This window comes from Lissotriton helveticus, chromosome 6 (assembly GCF_964261635.1).
Source record: "Lissotriton helveticus chromosome 6, aLisHel1.1, whole genome shotgun sequence".
NCBI classification, from domain to species: Eukaryota; Metazoa; Chordata; class Amphibia; order Caudata; family Salamandridae; genus Lissotriton; species Lissotriton helveticus.
In genome coordinates this window covers 1144289170-1144303402 of record NC_136067.1, presented here as the reverse complement: position 1 = coordinate 1144303402, position 14233 = coordinate 1144289170, and the positions used below count along the sequence as shown (strand labels likewise).

Here is a 14233-nt window from a genome sequence, read left to right as displayed (position 1 = left end):
AGCGGCTGTTGTCAGGGAAATTTATGGGGGCAGCGCAGGGGGTAGCGTGGAGGAGAGGCTGAAACAAAATAATTTTTAAAAAACGTACCTGTGGGTCTCTTGTTTGCTGCTCTGCTTGCCGGTCTTCTCTTCCTCTGGGCTCAGGCTGACGCTCCCAGCTTCTCCTGCAGCCAATCCCGACACTGCGCTCACCATGAGAGCAGCGTAGGGATTGGGCGAAGCGCACTGATTTTGCACTCTATCAGGAGCTGGGAGCCTGTTGCTGCTGGTCTCTCCACCCAGCATCATAGTTGAGTTGGAGAGATGCCAGTGCGCATGATGGTTTGGCTGTCCTAAGACGTCTGGCCAAACCGACATGCGCACTGACAGCAGGGCCCACCAATCCTCCTCCCCCTGCTGCAGTGCTGTGGCCCCGCCCCCAAGGCTCTGCCACCGGACGAAAAATAAAATGATCTGCATTTAGATAATTTAATTTTAAATTTGCCTCTGCAGTCAGTGGGGGGGAGACACTCCTCCGCCATAGCAGAGGAGCCGCCGCTGATAAGTAGTAGTGTATGACACAGTCAATAAGTAATGCCAAATGTTGGAAATATTTTAAAAACATTCTCTTTCACAAGAGTTATAGACTTGAGACCACTGGCTGCTCAATAACAGTCCCAACTGTAAATGCATGCGATTAAATAGTAGTCTTCCAGCTCTCTTGCAAACACAGAACACCCACATAAATGTCTTCAGCGTCCATTCTTACTGCCAGCACTGGTTGTGCTTGTGCCAGAAGCAGCAGCTTCCTTGAAACAGATCATTTGCTGCCAAATGTGTGAGGTGGTGCCACATGGGGTTAGTAAGTTCCTTTTTTGGGTTCTCTTAATCAATGGTGTCTTAATGCTAAAAGAAAGTGGACTAAGGGATTAGTGTGCACTTTGAAAACATTTTCATTGGGTGTATGTATAGAATGTAAGTCTCATGCATACCATAATGGTTTACTATGACCATTTAAAATGAATTCTGCTGTTTCCAATGATGCTGCAGGTTAAGAAATGAATGCCCTGACTTCAGCCATGTCTTGGTCAGTCAGTGCTGTCGGCTGCTATCTCTGCAGAAGTGTTTCCATTCTTCTTGGGTGGCCTGTTTTTTCTGATAACAAATTCATTTATTTCTTCTGGCTGCTACACCGCACACTTTACTTTGGTGTATATTTTGCTGCCAGAGATCTTGCTGGAGACATACTTACAGTTCTTCAGGAAACACAACATTTATGTTCATAATGTAGGCATGAAGAAACAGAAAACACTTTACTGTATTTCATTATCATTGTTGCACCACAATATGTACACATTGCAAATATAGGAGACGTTTTAAATACGTTGGAAGCAGCTAAACAAATCAATTCAAATTGTCATCATTGTGGAGAAGTGTGGCACAATGGTTAGAGCGGCAGACCCTGATGCAGAGGTCTAGCCCGGGACCAGGGTTCAATTCCTGCCTCGGCGGATCTTGGGCTCAATTTCCTCAGACCTGATAATTCTCGCCTCGGTGCCTATTCTAATCATGAGTCCCACTCTGCACCTCTGGGCAATAGCTTGCTTAATCTCCACACCGGCCCTAACAACGCTAGGATGCCTGGCTTCACCTTGGGGGTGCCCAGGAGTGGGCACTTCACAGGGAAAAGCCATGAAGGGTTCCACAGCGGTATTCGTACAAGTGCCGAGTTACCCCAGCTGGGGTCGATTCGTGCGCTATACAAGTACACTACATTTACATTTATAAAGACAAATTATATATGTTTTTTTAACCATCACTTCATCCAGCCATTCATACCTGTGTGCATGTAGGTGTTCCTGTGTGTGATGTGCCTGGATACCTGTTCCTTTTTGCTTTGTCTGCATATGTGTTTGTATAGGTGTTGGTTTGTGTGTACATGTAGGCGTGCTACTGTTTTGCTATGTCTGCATGTACATGTTGGTGTGCATGTATCCCTATATGTTTTGTTCCTCTCTGTCAATACTCTATGCAAAAGCAAAACCTGTTGCTTTGTCCATGTTTCGTGATGATTGTGGCACAGTTGCCAGTACAGCTGCCATCTCATGTAAGAGACAAAAACTGATTCTGGCTAAGAGCTTCCTCCAATTCTTTTCAAGTTGATTTTAAATTACCAATAAGTGGCCTTAGCTGTAGGTGCCTTTTTGCAATTGAAGAACAGCTTATTTATGGACTGTTTCACCACATTTAAATTATTTGTATGTGTGCAACTATATACAAGCCCCTTTAGGAGGAAGAATTCATTGACAACCAGCTGATTAAAAAAATAATAAGATGTTAGGGAGACAGAATTTATTATATTTCTTTCATTTTCCCTAGCTTTGGTATAACGCAGCATTTGCTTGCATGTGTCCAGTGAACGGCGAGGCACTGCCATTGAAAACTGCATTTACTTTCTAGGAGTTTATTGGCAAATTAATCATGCAGGGTTAATTTAAGAATATGTGAAGAAATATTATGGTTCACACTCTAAAATTGTGCACGTATGTACATATTTTCGGAGTCATGACGTGCGCGACACTTCACAAAACACCATTTTCACGCGGGTTATTTTAAGACTGTGTGATGTCTCCCAATGGTGCTATTTAAATCCAAAGCATATAATATGCAATGAATATAATGACCTTGGTGGCAATTAGGTTTTAATGGGAACTCCATTTTATTTGAGCTTTTTTTGGACCTGCCTTCATGGAACATTTGCAAGATCCCTAGAAGAATTTTGCAAACTAATAGTGTAATGCAGGAGAGCACTGGGCACATAAAAGAGAAAAACATAGGTTACACAGGTATATGAAGGGAGGTCACGTAGTCTAGTGTAGAGATCCGACACAGGAGTCCTTTGGAATCTTGAAGAGGTATCGGTGGAACAGGATCATCTTTGGGACCTTCTGGAATTGGATGAGGATTGCAGAGAGTCTCGTTATCACATGGGGTTAATCATTATACACTCCAAAGAGGACGTCTGAATGTGAGTAGTATCCTTCCAGGCGTTCTGGACTTGAAGAAAGGCAGAATCCAGACTGTATATAGATCTATGGCGTCCTGAGATAGAGATTCCAAAAGCAAGGTGGTTCCGTTTGGAGGTTTTGTGGCGCAGTACGTTTTGAATTTTATTCATTCTGGTAGGTGAAGCCAGTACAGATCTTTGAGGACCGGATTGAGGCGGTCACATTTTCTGTCACCACTCATTAATTGGGTGGCTTTATGAAGGGCAGCGTTACGGGGTTAAGTTTGGAATTGGAAATGTGTGTAGCATGGCATTTCCCCTTTTATTGTGGCATACTGCTGGGGTCTAAATTGAAGTTGGCAGAAGGATATATTGTGTGGTTTTATCAACCAGTTTCATATAGTACCAACTGGTCTCAATCTCCTTAGTAATGCAAGCTATGAAGGAGAGGAGGAAAGGACAATGATACACTGGAGGGACTTCATGCAAGTCAAGTCAAGTCAAGAGATTTATATAGCGCGCTACATACCCATAGGGTCTCAAGGCGCTTGAGGAAGGGTGGGGAATTACTTGTCGAATATCCAAGTTTTAAGTTGCTTTCTGAATGCTAGGTGGTTCTGAGTAAGGCGGAGGTGAGTGGGAAGAGAGTTCCAAGTTTTAGCTGCCAGGTAGGAGAAGGATCTACCTCCCATGGTGGTTTTGTTGATGCGAGGTACAGTGGCAAGGGCTTGGTTGGAGGATCGTAGCTGACGGGAGGGGGTGTAGAAGGACAGTCGTGTGTTGAGGCATTCGGGTCCAAGTTCGTAAAGTGCTTTGTGTGCGTGGGTAAGGAGGCGGAAAGTAATCCTCTTATTTACGGGGAGCCAGTGGAGGTTTTTCAGGTGACCAGAGATGTGTTCTTTGCGCGGGATGTCTAGTATGAGCCTGGCTGAAGCGTTCTGGATGCGTTGGAGTTTTTTCTGGAGTTTTGCGGTGGTACCGGCGTATAGGGTGTTTCCGTAGTCTAGGCGGCTCGTGACCAGTGCGTGGGTGACCGTTTTTCTAGTTTCGGTGGGGATCCAGCGAAATGTTTTTTTGAGCATGCGAAGAATGTTGAAGCAAGATGATGAAACGGCGTTGACTTGTCTGGTCATCGAGAGTGAGGAGTCCAGGATGACGCCCAGGTTCCGTGCGTGGTCGGTTGGGGTGGGTGCTTTTCCTAGGGCAGCTGGCCACCAAGAGTCATCCCAGGCGGAGGGGGAGGTGCCTAAGATGAGGACTTCTGTTTTGTCTGAGTTCAGTTTCAGACGGCTGTGCTTCATCCACTTGGCTACTTCTTTCATTCCTTCATGTAGGTTGGTTTTGGCGGTGTTAGGGTCTTTGGTGAGTGAGAGGATCAGTTGAGTGTCGTCGGCGTAGGAGATGATGTTGAGATTGTGTTGGCGAGCGATGGCCGCGAGGGGGCTCATGTATACGTTGAAGAGGGTGGGGCTGAGTGATGATCCTTGTGGCACGCCGCAGATGACTTCAGAGGCCCCTGACTTGAATGGTGGGAGGCGGACTCTCTGGGTTCTTCCGGTGAGGAACGAGGTGATCCATTCCAGTGCTTTTCCTTGGATTCCGATGTTACTGAGGCGCTGTAGAAGGGTGCTATGACAGACTGTGTCGAAGGCGGCGGAGAGGTCGAGGAGGATGAGGGCGACTGTGTCTCCGTTGTCCAGTAGAGTTCGAATGTCGTCTGTTGCTGCGATAAGTGCGGTCTCAGTGCTGTGTTTGGCTTGGAAGCCGGACTGTGAGGAGTCGAGGGATTTGTTGGTTTCGAGGAAGGTGGCGAGCTGGTTGTTGACAGCTTTCTCGATGACTTTGGCTGGGAATGGAAGAAGCGAGATGGGGCGGTAGTTTTTGAGTTTGGTGGGGTCATGCAGTGTGCAAGAGACCGTAGGAAGCCCTCCAAAAATGACATTTCTTGATGTTGAAATAAGCTGTGCTGATGGTTGTTTAAAATCCTCTCTCTTCAGAAAGAAGACAGATAGAAACACCATCCTTCACCATTGGAGTGCCCATCCTAGAAATTTGCGAACTAATCTACCTTATGGGCAGCTTCTTCGTATTCGAAGAAACTGCTCAGAGATAGAAGATTATGATCGACACGCACAGAGGTTTTGCGATGAAATGGCCAATAGGGGATACCCTACTAAATTATTGAAACACGCACGCAAGAGGGCACGATACACACCACGTGAGTGTCTCCTCGAACGCAAAGAGAAACATGAGCTAGACAAACTTGTCTCTGTGACTACGTTTGGTCCCCATGCCCACCAGGTGCGACAAACCATACTTAAAAACTGGCACTTACTAGAAGAATTGGAATGTCCATTCCCAAGACCAATTTTTGCTTTTAAAAAAAACCAGAGCATAGGTCAACATATGGTTCGGGCAGATGTAATGATGGAAAAACCTAAACATGATCTGCTTTCGATATGGGGCATGAAACAGATAAGAGGCCACCACAGATGTGGAAATTGTGTATCGTGCGAATCAACGATTGAGGACAGTGAATTCATTCACCGAGAGATAAGATGGAGAAACGAAAGCTTCAGCAATTGTAAAACCAAGAATGTGGTTTACGCAATTACATGTAGTTGTGATAAACTGTATATTGGTAAAACAAACCAACAGATTAACACTCGCATTACACAACATCGATCACGGATCAAAAATAAAGTTGTGTCTGCACCCATGGTTCAACATTTTATAGAACAGGGTCATTCAGAGATTGACTTTAAATGGACGGTCCTGTACACAATAGGGCACACGAAAACAGTCCAGGATGTGTATGATGTCTTACTCAGAAAAGAAGCCTATCTAATACTGCGATTCAACAGCCTTCAAACTGGGCTGAATTCCATGTCGGAAATCTCCAGGTTATAGATACCCTGTTTTAAATTTAAAGTCAGATTGACTTGCATCCACGACACCATGAGTAGACTACATGTCCCAGAATCCCGAGAAGCATGTGACATTGAAATATCCACGCCCCCACCAAACATGGCGCATTGATGGATTGCCACTGCAAGCGATGTCTGCAGACTGAACAGAGAAGACCGGGTAGGTTTTCTTTCTGCTCCGAAAAATCGTGAGCTCTCTCTGAGCAACGCCGACAAGCAGTATTTAACTGAACGCTTGTCATTTCCTCCACAAACAGATTGGAAACACCTAGTGGACCCGTGCTTTAAACCGGGAGGCTCAACGCGAGCGAGGCGGACCGCGTAAACAAATATTCAGCGGACCCCACCCCACGCCACTAAACCAGAGGCACAGGTACCGTTTAACAGTTATGGGCTACTATAACAGCCGCCAACTGATATAGTAAGGGTTAGTTATCAACCTTTCTTTTTGGGCAGGCACCAGTGGAAACACGGGGGCCCTCACGGACAAAGGGTGAACATTAAACACTTTTTTTGAAGAGAGACAGGATCAATCGAATAAGGTAGGAGCGAGGAGTGTGCTTGTTTGGTATTAGGCATCAGGCTCACTATTGGAACAAACAATTGAACCAACTCTATGCTTCCCCCTTCTATCAGATACTACGACGGGGACCTTCGTAGTAAATATTGAACCCCATCCACCGGTGACGATTTGTATAAGGTATGCATTTACCAGTTCGAGCTATTATATGAGGCTATCAAACACAAAATAGGAACTGACGTCATTCTTCCTTTTTATTCATATTTTGCATAACCCCTGCAGGATAGAGTCATTACGCCCTGACGAGAACACGCAAAGTAAAATAGCGAGTTTGAAATGCGTCGGCCAAATGTAGACAAGTATCTAACAACTGCTAAAATAACTTGCTTTTTGTGGGACTGATGTTTTGATTTATTCCCTCAGACATACTTGCATTATTTTGTACATCTATTGTTTTCTCCATCTGATTTTTTCCCTATTTCAGTATAAAGATTCTTCTTTCTAAGGAAAGATAGTGCAATAATGAATAATGATGTTGATGCACAAATATTTGTGTTAATGTATATATGAAATTCAGATAGATGTTCTGCTTTTTATATGTAATGTTTTTTTGTACATGTGTTTTTGAATAAGTGTATGTTAAATGTATTTTGGTATGTCTTTTTCGTGCAGATGAATTGTTGAATCTAAAAAACAAAAAGTAAAAGGGTATAAAATAAATAATACCAGACAAATTTTGAAATAAATCTTTATTTGTCACTCCAAAGAAGGAGAGTACTTTCTGTATGGCCAGCACCTGTTTTTTCATAAATACTCCAATTTCATGGCATACAGCCAGCCTTCAATTTGGCTTTTTGTTTAGAAGATTATGGCATTTAGTTTAGACTTGTGGTTGAAGTGCTACAGCTTTTTCAAGGATTTTGCAGAAGAGGTGTTGGATGTTGATGGGGCAGGAAGTGGATGGTTGTTATGGGTCCAAGCCCCTTGCTTTGAAAGGAAGAAAGTAGCGGGCTTTGAGAAAGGTGGGAGAACTACCAGGGTAGAGGGACGTATTGAGAATGTGGTGCTGGGTCAGTTACTTTTGGTGCGTTTTATTAATCGAGGAATATGTACTATCCTCATCACAAGAGGTGAAATTGAGAAAGGAAATCATGTTGCAGAACTCATCCATAGTGCAAGAGGTGAAACCTTGCCAGACAAGAGTTTCTTAAGCTTAGCTTTGTGAGTGGAAGAAGCACTGGTTTAGTCGTGCTGTGTCTGATATTGTTGATTATATTGATGGAGAGGTTGTCGGTATCAGTGGATCACTTGGCTGAATTACAAATGGAGGGTGGTAGGGGGAGCGATGATGATTCTTGTTTTGGGAATGTGATGTTTATAGTCAGCCTTGCTTGTTTATAGGCGGTACAAGTTCATATAAGTAAGGTGAGGTCTGATGGGAGTGTGATTTATGCCACAGTTCCACAAATTTGCATAAGCATTTTTTTTCCAAGATTGAGCACAAAGGAGTACTATGGAGAGGAGAACCTGGGTTTGATGCCTTTGTGAGAAATAACTTTGATATCTGTTGCAATGTATACAGAGAAGCTAACTAATGTAAAATGTGGTTGTCATAGGAAAGGGAGAGCTGTAAATGTTCCAAAATGGAATTTTGAAATAAGTTATTTATGATTTTTGGGTGGTAGGTTTAGCAATTGTGTAGTTTAGTGAAATGAAAGATAAAGTAGGGGATGTTAAGGTGATGAAACTAGTCTAAAAGTTTCCGATTTGAGGAGATGAAGAAACGGAGCAGTTCAGATCTAGGGTGCTTCCTTTTGAATCTGAGGACGACTTCTGAGTCGAGAAGCAGTGAGGTGCTTGTGGTTAGAAGGAGTTAGTTGACATTTTTTGTGGTGGAGTTACCTGGAAAATTAGTGAATGTGGAATAAGAATAGGATTGGGGCATTTATGCCTGTAAATAAGATGGGATGTGGCAATTATCTGATTAGGGAATGTGCCTATGCCAATTCAATCTAAAGCGACATCATTGAGATGTACTTGATGTAACCAAAGGGAGAGTTCATGATCTACTTAAAACCCACATAGTGGGTTGGGGAAGGTGGAATGTGTAGTCAATGTTTGATGACTATTTGTTTATGTACATAACTTGTATTGAAGGATCTGGGATACTATACCTTTGGTCATGTACTGCTCATGACTAAACCTTAAAAAAAAGTTGAATGGTAAAAAAACACATATGACAATTGTAAAAGATTAACGAGTGCCGATGAAAAGGCAGAGCTGCACACTTTGAAGTTAGTGTTACAACTGGTGTAGAAGGAAGTGTATCAGGTGGTCCTTATCTGCTGCACATGAGCAGTTTCTTCATCGAGGGAATGAGTCCAAAGAAGAATGCTGCCCATTTTCCAAACCATTGTCTCCTTATAGCAATCTAGCATTTCTTCTCACATTATCTGTGCCAGCAAGAACCATTCATTCAGAGCTCTGAAGTATTTCAGTGTAGTTTGCCATTACGAACATCTCTCTTCTGTGTTTCCCATAGGTGAAGGTGATGGTGCGCATCTGCTCCGCCCTCGGCAGAGAATCATCAGAGTCCAGCGCCTTCTTGAAGGTGGATCCACGAAAGAAACAGATCACTCTGTACGACCCATTGTCCTGCACGGGCCAGAATGCCTTCCCGAAAAGGAGCAGCCAAGTACCGCCAAAGATGTTTGCCTTCGATGCAGTCTTCCCACAGGATGCCTCTCAGGTAGGTTACATGTTACTCAATGTTTTATCGAAAGGCTGAAAAAGCTAGAATCATTTGTGAAAAAGGGGGCACTATGGACTTGACTTCTAAAATTTCAGAAATTTACTACCATATGGTTGCTCTTAAATTGGGGCAAATTCCATTTTTATGTGATGTCACAAAGAATTCCAGTAGTCCTCATGTACACTTGCAGCTGCCCCAGTTTCCAAGTAGTACCCACATCCAAAACAATTTCTACATACGAATATCTAAAGGGTGTACCTTTTTGCATGTGTAAATGTAATGCATCAATGGAATTATCAGGTCTGTAGTTTGCAGACTGGGTAATCCTAAACTTGGAGACACTGGGAAGGTTAGAAGGGCCCAGAGGGTGTCCCCCTGAAGCTACAACTCTGATTATCTCCTAAATCCTTAGGCACCATACCCCCATTCCTTGAATTATTGCTTAGTTCAATAGAATATGTAGTCATTATCAACACCTGTGTCTTTTGGAAAGTTTAAGTAGCCCCCAAACCCCCACTTCCAAATACCCTATCATTAGTAAGCCCGTGCTGGCATGTCGACTTGCATAAAATATAGTTGCCAGCTATAACACCTCCATTAAATCAGTGCTCATTACAACGAGCTACGTCTGTTTGCTATCCTTGGAATTAAATAGGCATCTTAATATTTTATGCGGCCATAAATCTCGATGCAGCGCTGTGAGATGGTTGCACGAAGCCGGACGGGGTTGTGTAAACCACGGCTGCTTCCATCTCCCGTTGGCTGCATCAGTGATGGAATTCATGGCAGGTAAAAAGGCCCCACAGTGGCTGCGCTGTGCGCGCTCCCGTCCCCGGGGAGCCGGGCGCCATTTCTGCGGCCTTGTGGCGCGGTTTGTTTTGAAACCATCCGGAATGTGCCACAAATAAGCAAAGCGAGGGGTTCCCTATGAAAAGGCCTGTCTCTAGGACCCCCCGTGGGGGTTCACAATGAGAAGGCCTGTCTCCAGGACCCTCGTGAAGGGCCCTGCAATCCAGACACCTCGGGAACCCGGTTTACCTGATCAAATCTAGGGAAAAAGAAAGAGTTTCTTTAAAAAAAAAAAAAAATACTTCTTAATCGCTGCCAGGGATAGACGACATTTTCGGAACAAATTAGAACCAGATTTCTATCCCTACCACCAGAGGAATATTTATTTATTCATCCAGGCGCCGTGACCTTTTTTTTCAGTGACGCTATGAAATAATATGTTTCTGCCTATGCACTAATAAGCTCTCCAAAAGGAGCTAATTGTAGCAATATTTCACGGCATGTCATTGAATTGTGTGATCATTTATGCGACATGTGAAGGGTGTTTATACTGGAAACAATAGGCCATTTGGAACGATAATGACGCCTTGCTCCACCGAGGTGGGGGTGCATATCGCATAACACATGATGGATGCAGTGTCATCGAATATTACCCAATATTGCACGTAAGACACAGCCGAGGCAGGCTAATAGCTGTATGAAATAATATTGTTTGCCCCTAGAACCAAGGGGGTCATTTGAAAAATGGATGAATGGGCGGTGGTTTGGAAAATGCGTTCCTGAAAATTACCAAGAAACGTGTCTGTATGGATATGTATGTAGTCCAGACCGAACTGCTGTCCATTAATTGGGAGGGGATTGAAAGTTAGGATACCATATAATTGGTGATTTTACATGCGTGAATTACACGTGCATATATAGTTCCATTACAACATTACCGACAGGGCCACTGCAATTATGCGGAAGGGGTGTACCAAATTATGCTGCTGGGTTCACTAAATTATGTGGCAAGAAAAGACAAATGATGTGGCATAGTATGGCACATTTTTGGGTAGTATTACTTCATTATTTTGTAATTTCTACAAATTGTACTACTGTCTGGGAAAAGATTTCACATCATTGGCACCACTTTCACTACCAAATACAGAAATAAGCAACTGAAAGATGACCAGTTAACATTTGTGAAGGGCCTTCCACCGTTGCACAAATGCACGTTGCCACGTTTCTAGTAATGTTTGACCTGTTTAAGCTAGAAGCACATTTCTTTTTTCTTAAAGTCGTAGACTTTTCAGAAGATGATGGATTATGTAGCAAATCCATTAAACACACACCCACATAATCACTTAATTCCAGTGTCCCTGGTTATAGATGTATGTATGAGTAATACAATATATATATATATATATATATATATATATATATATATATATGCAAAGTAATATGGTATTAATTACCCCTGTTGAGTTTGGGGAGGGTTCATGACCCATCATAGGCCTAGCCCTTCGCTCAACAGTGTAATAAATAGCCCAGCTGCATTTGGTTTACACCACAATATATTTCCATGTGTTTTTGTTTGTATTAAATAACAACCACAATGCAAGGGCTTACAATTGTTGCATGCAATCTGTGAGGCAGTAAAAAGTGTTTTGTAAACATGTCACATTTGCTGTACTGTGGTAATAAACTGGAATTTGACTGTTGCACTGGAGTGTTAAATATTGCATCAGTGGCATAACGAACTGTGAGGGGGCCCCCCTGCAGGGTACGTGAAGGGGCCCCCTCCGGGCTCAATCTAGAGCCCCCCAGCATAAGTGCGGTGCTGACGGGGCCCCCCGCACTGCGGGGGCTGCAGGGGCCTGTGTTACGCCCCTGACTTGCATTCATGTTTATTAGTACCATTGCTCTAAATAGCTTATGTTATTGGGCCTCATTTATTTCTGTGTGTGTATGGGGGGGCTTGTGTAACCCATGCTTTGGAGACCGGCTCAGTCCTCATTGTGGGGGTAAACCTTGTCAGAATCAGACAAACACTATCTTTGTGAGGACCGGTGCGTTGTGAGGACCCATCCCTGTAGTGTGTTTAGGTACTTATGAGCGAGTGTATAAAAAAAGTAAAAGCGCAGTTAGGTTTGCCTTGGTGCGCTTTATAATCTACCCTACTATCATAGTGCTCGTGGAGTTAGAATAGTAATTATACACTTCATTACGGTCAACGGACGGCTTTCATACTAATATGTATGCTATGTGTTTGTGTATGTAATTTTAGAAACAGAGAAATTAGGTGATTTACCCAGAGTTGCAGATGTCTGTCAAGTGCTGAAGCCATAATTAGAACCCATATCCCAGTTTGGCACTACATCTATTAGACTAGATATCTTCCCACATGCTACTTTTCGTAAATATCTTCAGCCTCTGGTTAACGGCTAGGGTGCTGTGGAAATGATACTCATTGGGGCCCATCGGGAGAGGGGGGGAGACAGCACCGACCACGGACATAAAATTATGGTGTGACAAGGGCCGCTTTATTGGAAGCAGGTGCACCTTACAAACACAAACCCTTGGCCTGCGCCGTACAAACCTAAACCTCACTAAATATGAAATGCCTAACAGCCCCCCACCCCTAAAATGGTTCCCCCCAAAGAAAACCATAACCATAAATGACCAACTGCAATATGCCTCACTACCTAACTTAAATGACTTATCATATGAATCCTCCCCCCCTTTCAAAACACCCCAGGCCTCTTACCATGTACCCCCATAGACTAGGAAGAAACGCCCTCCGTCATACACGCACACCAGCACCTGCTCCAGCGACACAAAAAACCTTACAAGAAAACCCCCCTGGTGCACCGGCTCCCAACAACGACCCTTCCAACACCCGCTCCCACCAGACAAAACCCCCCTGACCAAACCTTGGACCAACGACCCGCCCAACGCAACCAAAACCCCAGAAAACAAGGGGGGTGGGCAGGAAAAAAGGCTCGGCCACAGACCCCTGCCCGGCTGCTGTGTCACCGCCACCAAATGATGGCCGGTGACACGAAATGGCCGCTTTTTAGCTCCCCCAGCACAAGCCAGCCCAAGTGCCGCCCAAAAAGAGCCCAAACCAGCAGCCAGCCCAACAAGGCAACCCGTCCACCTCCGGCGCTGCCTCTACCCCCCCACCCCCACCTCTCGGGGCCCCAAAATACCCCGGGGCAGCAGGCCTCCTGCTGGACGGCCGCTCCCCCACAAAGCCCCATTGGGGCCCATCGGGAGAGCGGGCGGAGACAGCACCGAACACAGACACAAAATTATGGTGTGACAAAGGCCGGTTTATTGGAAGCAGGTGCACCTTACAAACACAAACCCTTGGCCTGCGCCGTACAAAACTAAACCTCACTAAATATGAAATGCCTAACAGCCCCCCCCCCTAAAATGGTTCCCCCCAAAGAAAAACATAACCATAAATGACCAACTGCAATATGCCTCACTACCTAACTTAAATGACTTATCATATGAATCCTCCCCCCTTTCAAAACACCCCAAGCCTCTTACCATGTACCCCCATAGACTAGGAAGAAACGCCCTCCGTCATACACGCACACCAGCACCTGCTCCAGCGACACAAAAAACCTTACAAGAAAACCCCCCTGGTGCACCGGCTCCCAACAACGACCCTTCCAACACCCGCTCCCACCAGACAAAACCCCCCTGACCAAACCTTGGACCAACGACCCGCCCAACGCAACCAAAACCCCAGAAAACAAGGGGGGTGGGCAGGAAAAAAGGCTCGGCCACAGACCCCTGCCCGGCTGCTGTGTCACCGCCACCAAATGATGGCCGGTGACATGAAATGGCCGCTTTTTAGCTCCCCCAGCACAAGCCAGCCCAAGTGCCGCCCAAAAAGAGCCCAAACCAGCAGCCAGCCCAACAAGGCAACCCGTCCACCTCCGGCGCTGCCTCTACCCCCCCACCCCCACCTCTCGGGGCCCCAAAATACCCCGGGGGCAGCAGGCCTCCTGCTGGTCGGCCGCTCCCCCACAAAGCCCCATTGGGGCCCATCGGGAGAGCGGGCGGAGACAGCACCGAACACAGACACAAAATTATGGTGTGACAAAGGCCGGTTTATTGGAAGCAGGTGCACCTTACAAACACAAACCCTTGGCCTGCGCCGTACAAAACTAAACCTCACTAAATATGAACTGCCTAACAGCCCCCCACCCCCACCCCTAAAATGGTTCCCCCAAAGAACAACATAACCACAAATGACCAACTGC

General features: G+C 45.0%; 1 protein-coding gene across 2 annotated transcripts in view; it reads left to right on the top strand.

Moving 5' to 3' along the window:
* Positions 1-14233, top strand: part of KIF26B (kinesin family member 26B) — a 791950-nt gene that overhangs the window by 611676 nt on the left and 166041 nt on the right. For both annotated transcript variants that reach the window (XM_078648800.1, XM_078648801.1), the window contains one exon: positions 8976-9182. In XM_078648800.1, coding sequence (XP_078504926.1) covers positions 8976-9182 — 207 coding nt within the window. The remainder of the gene's footprint in view (positions 1-8975; positions 9183-14233) is intronic.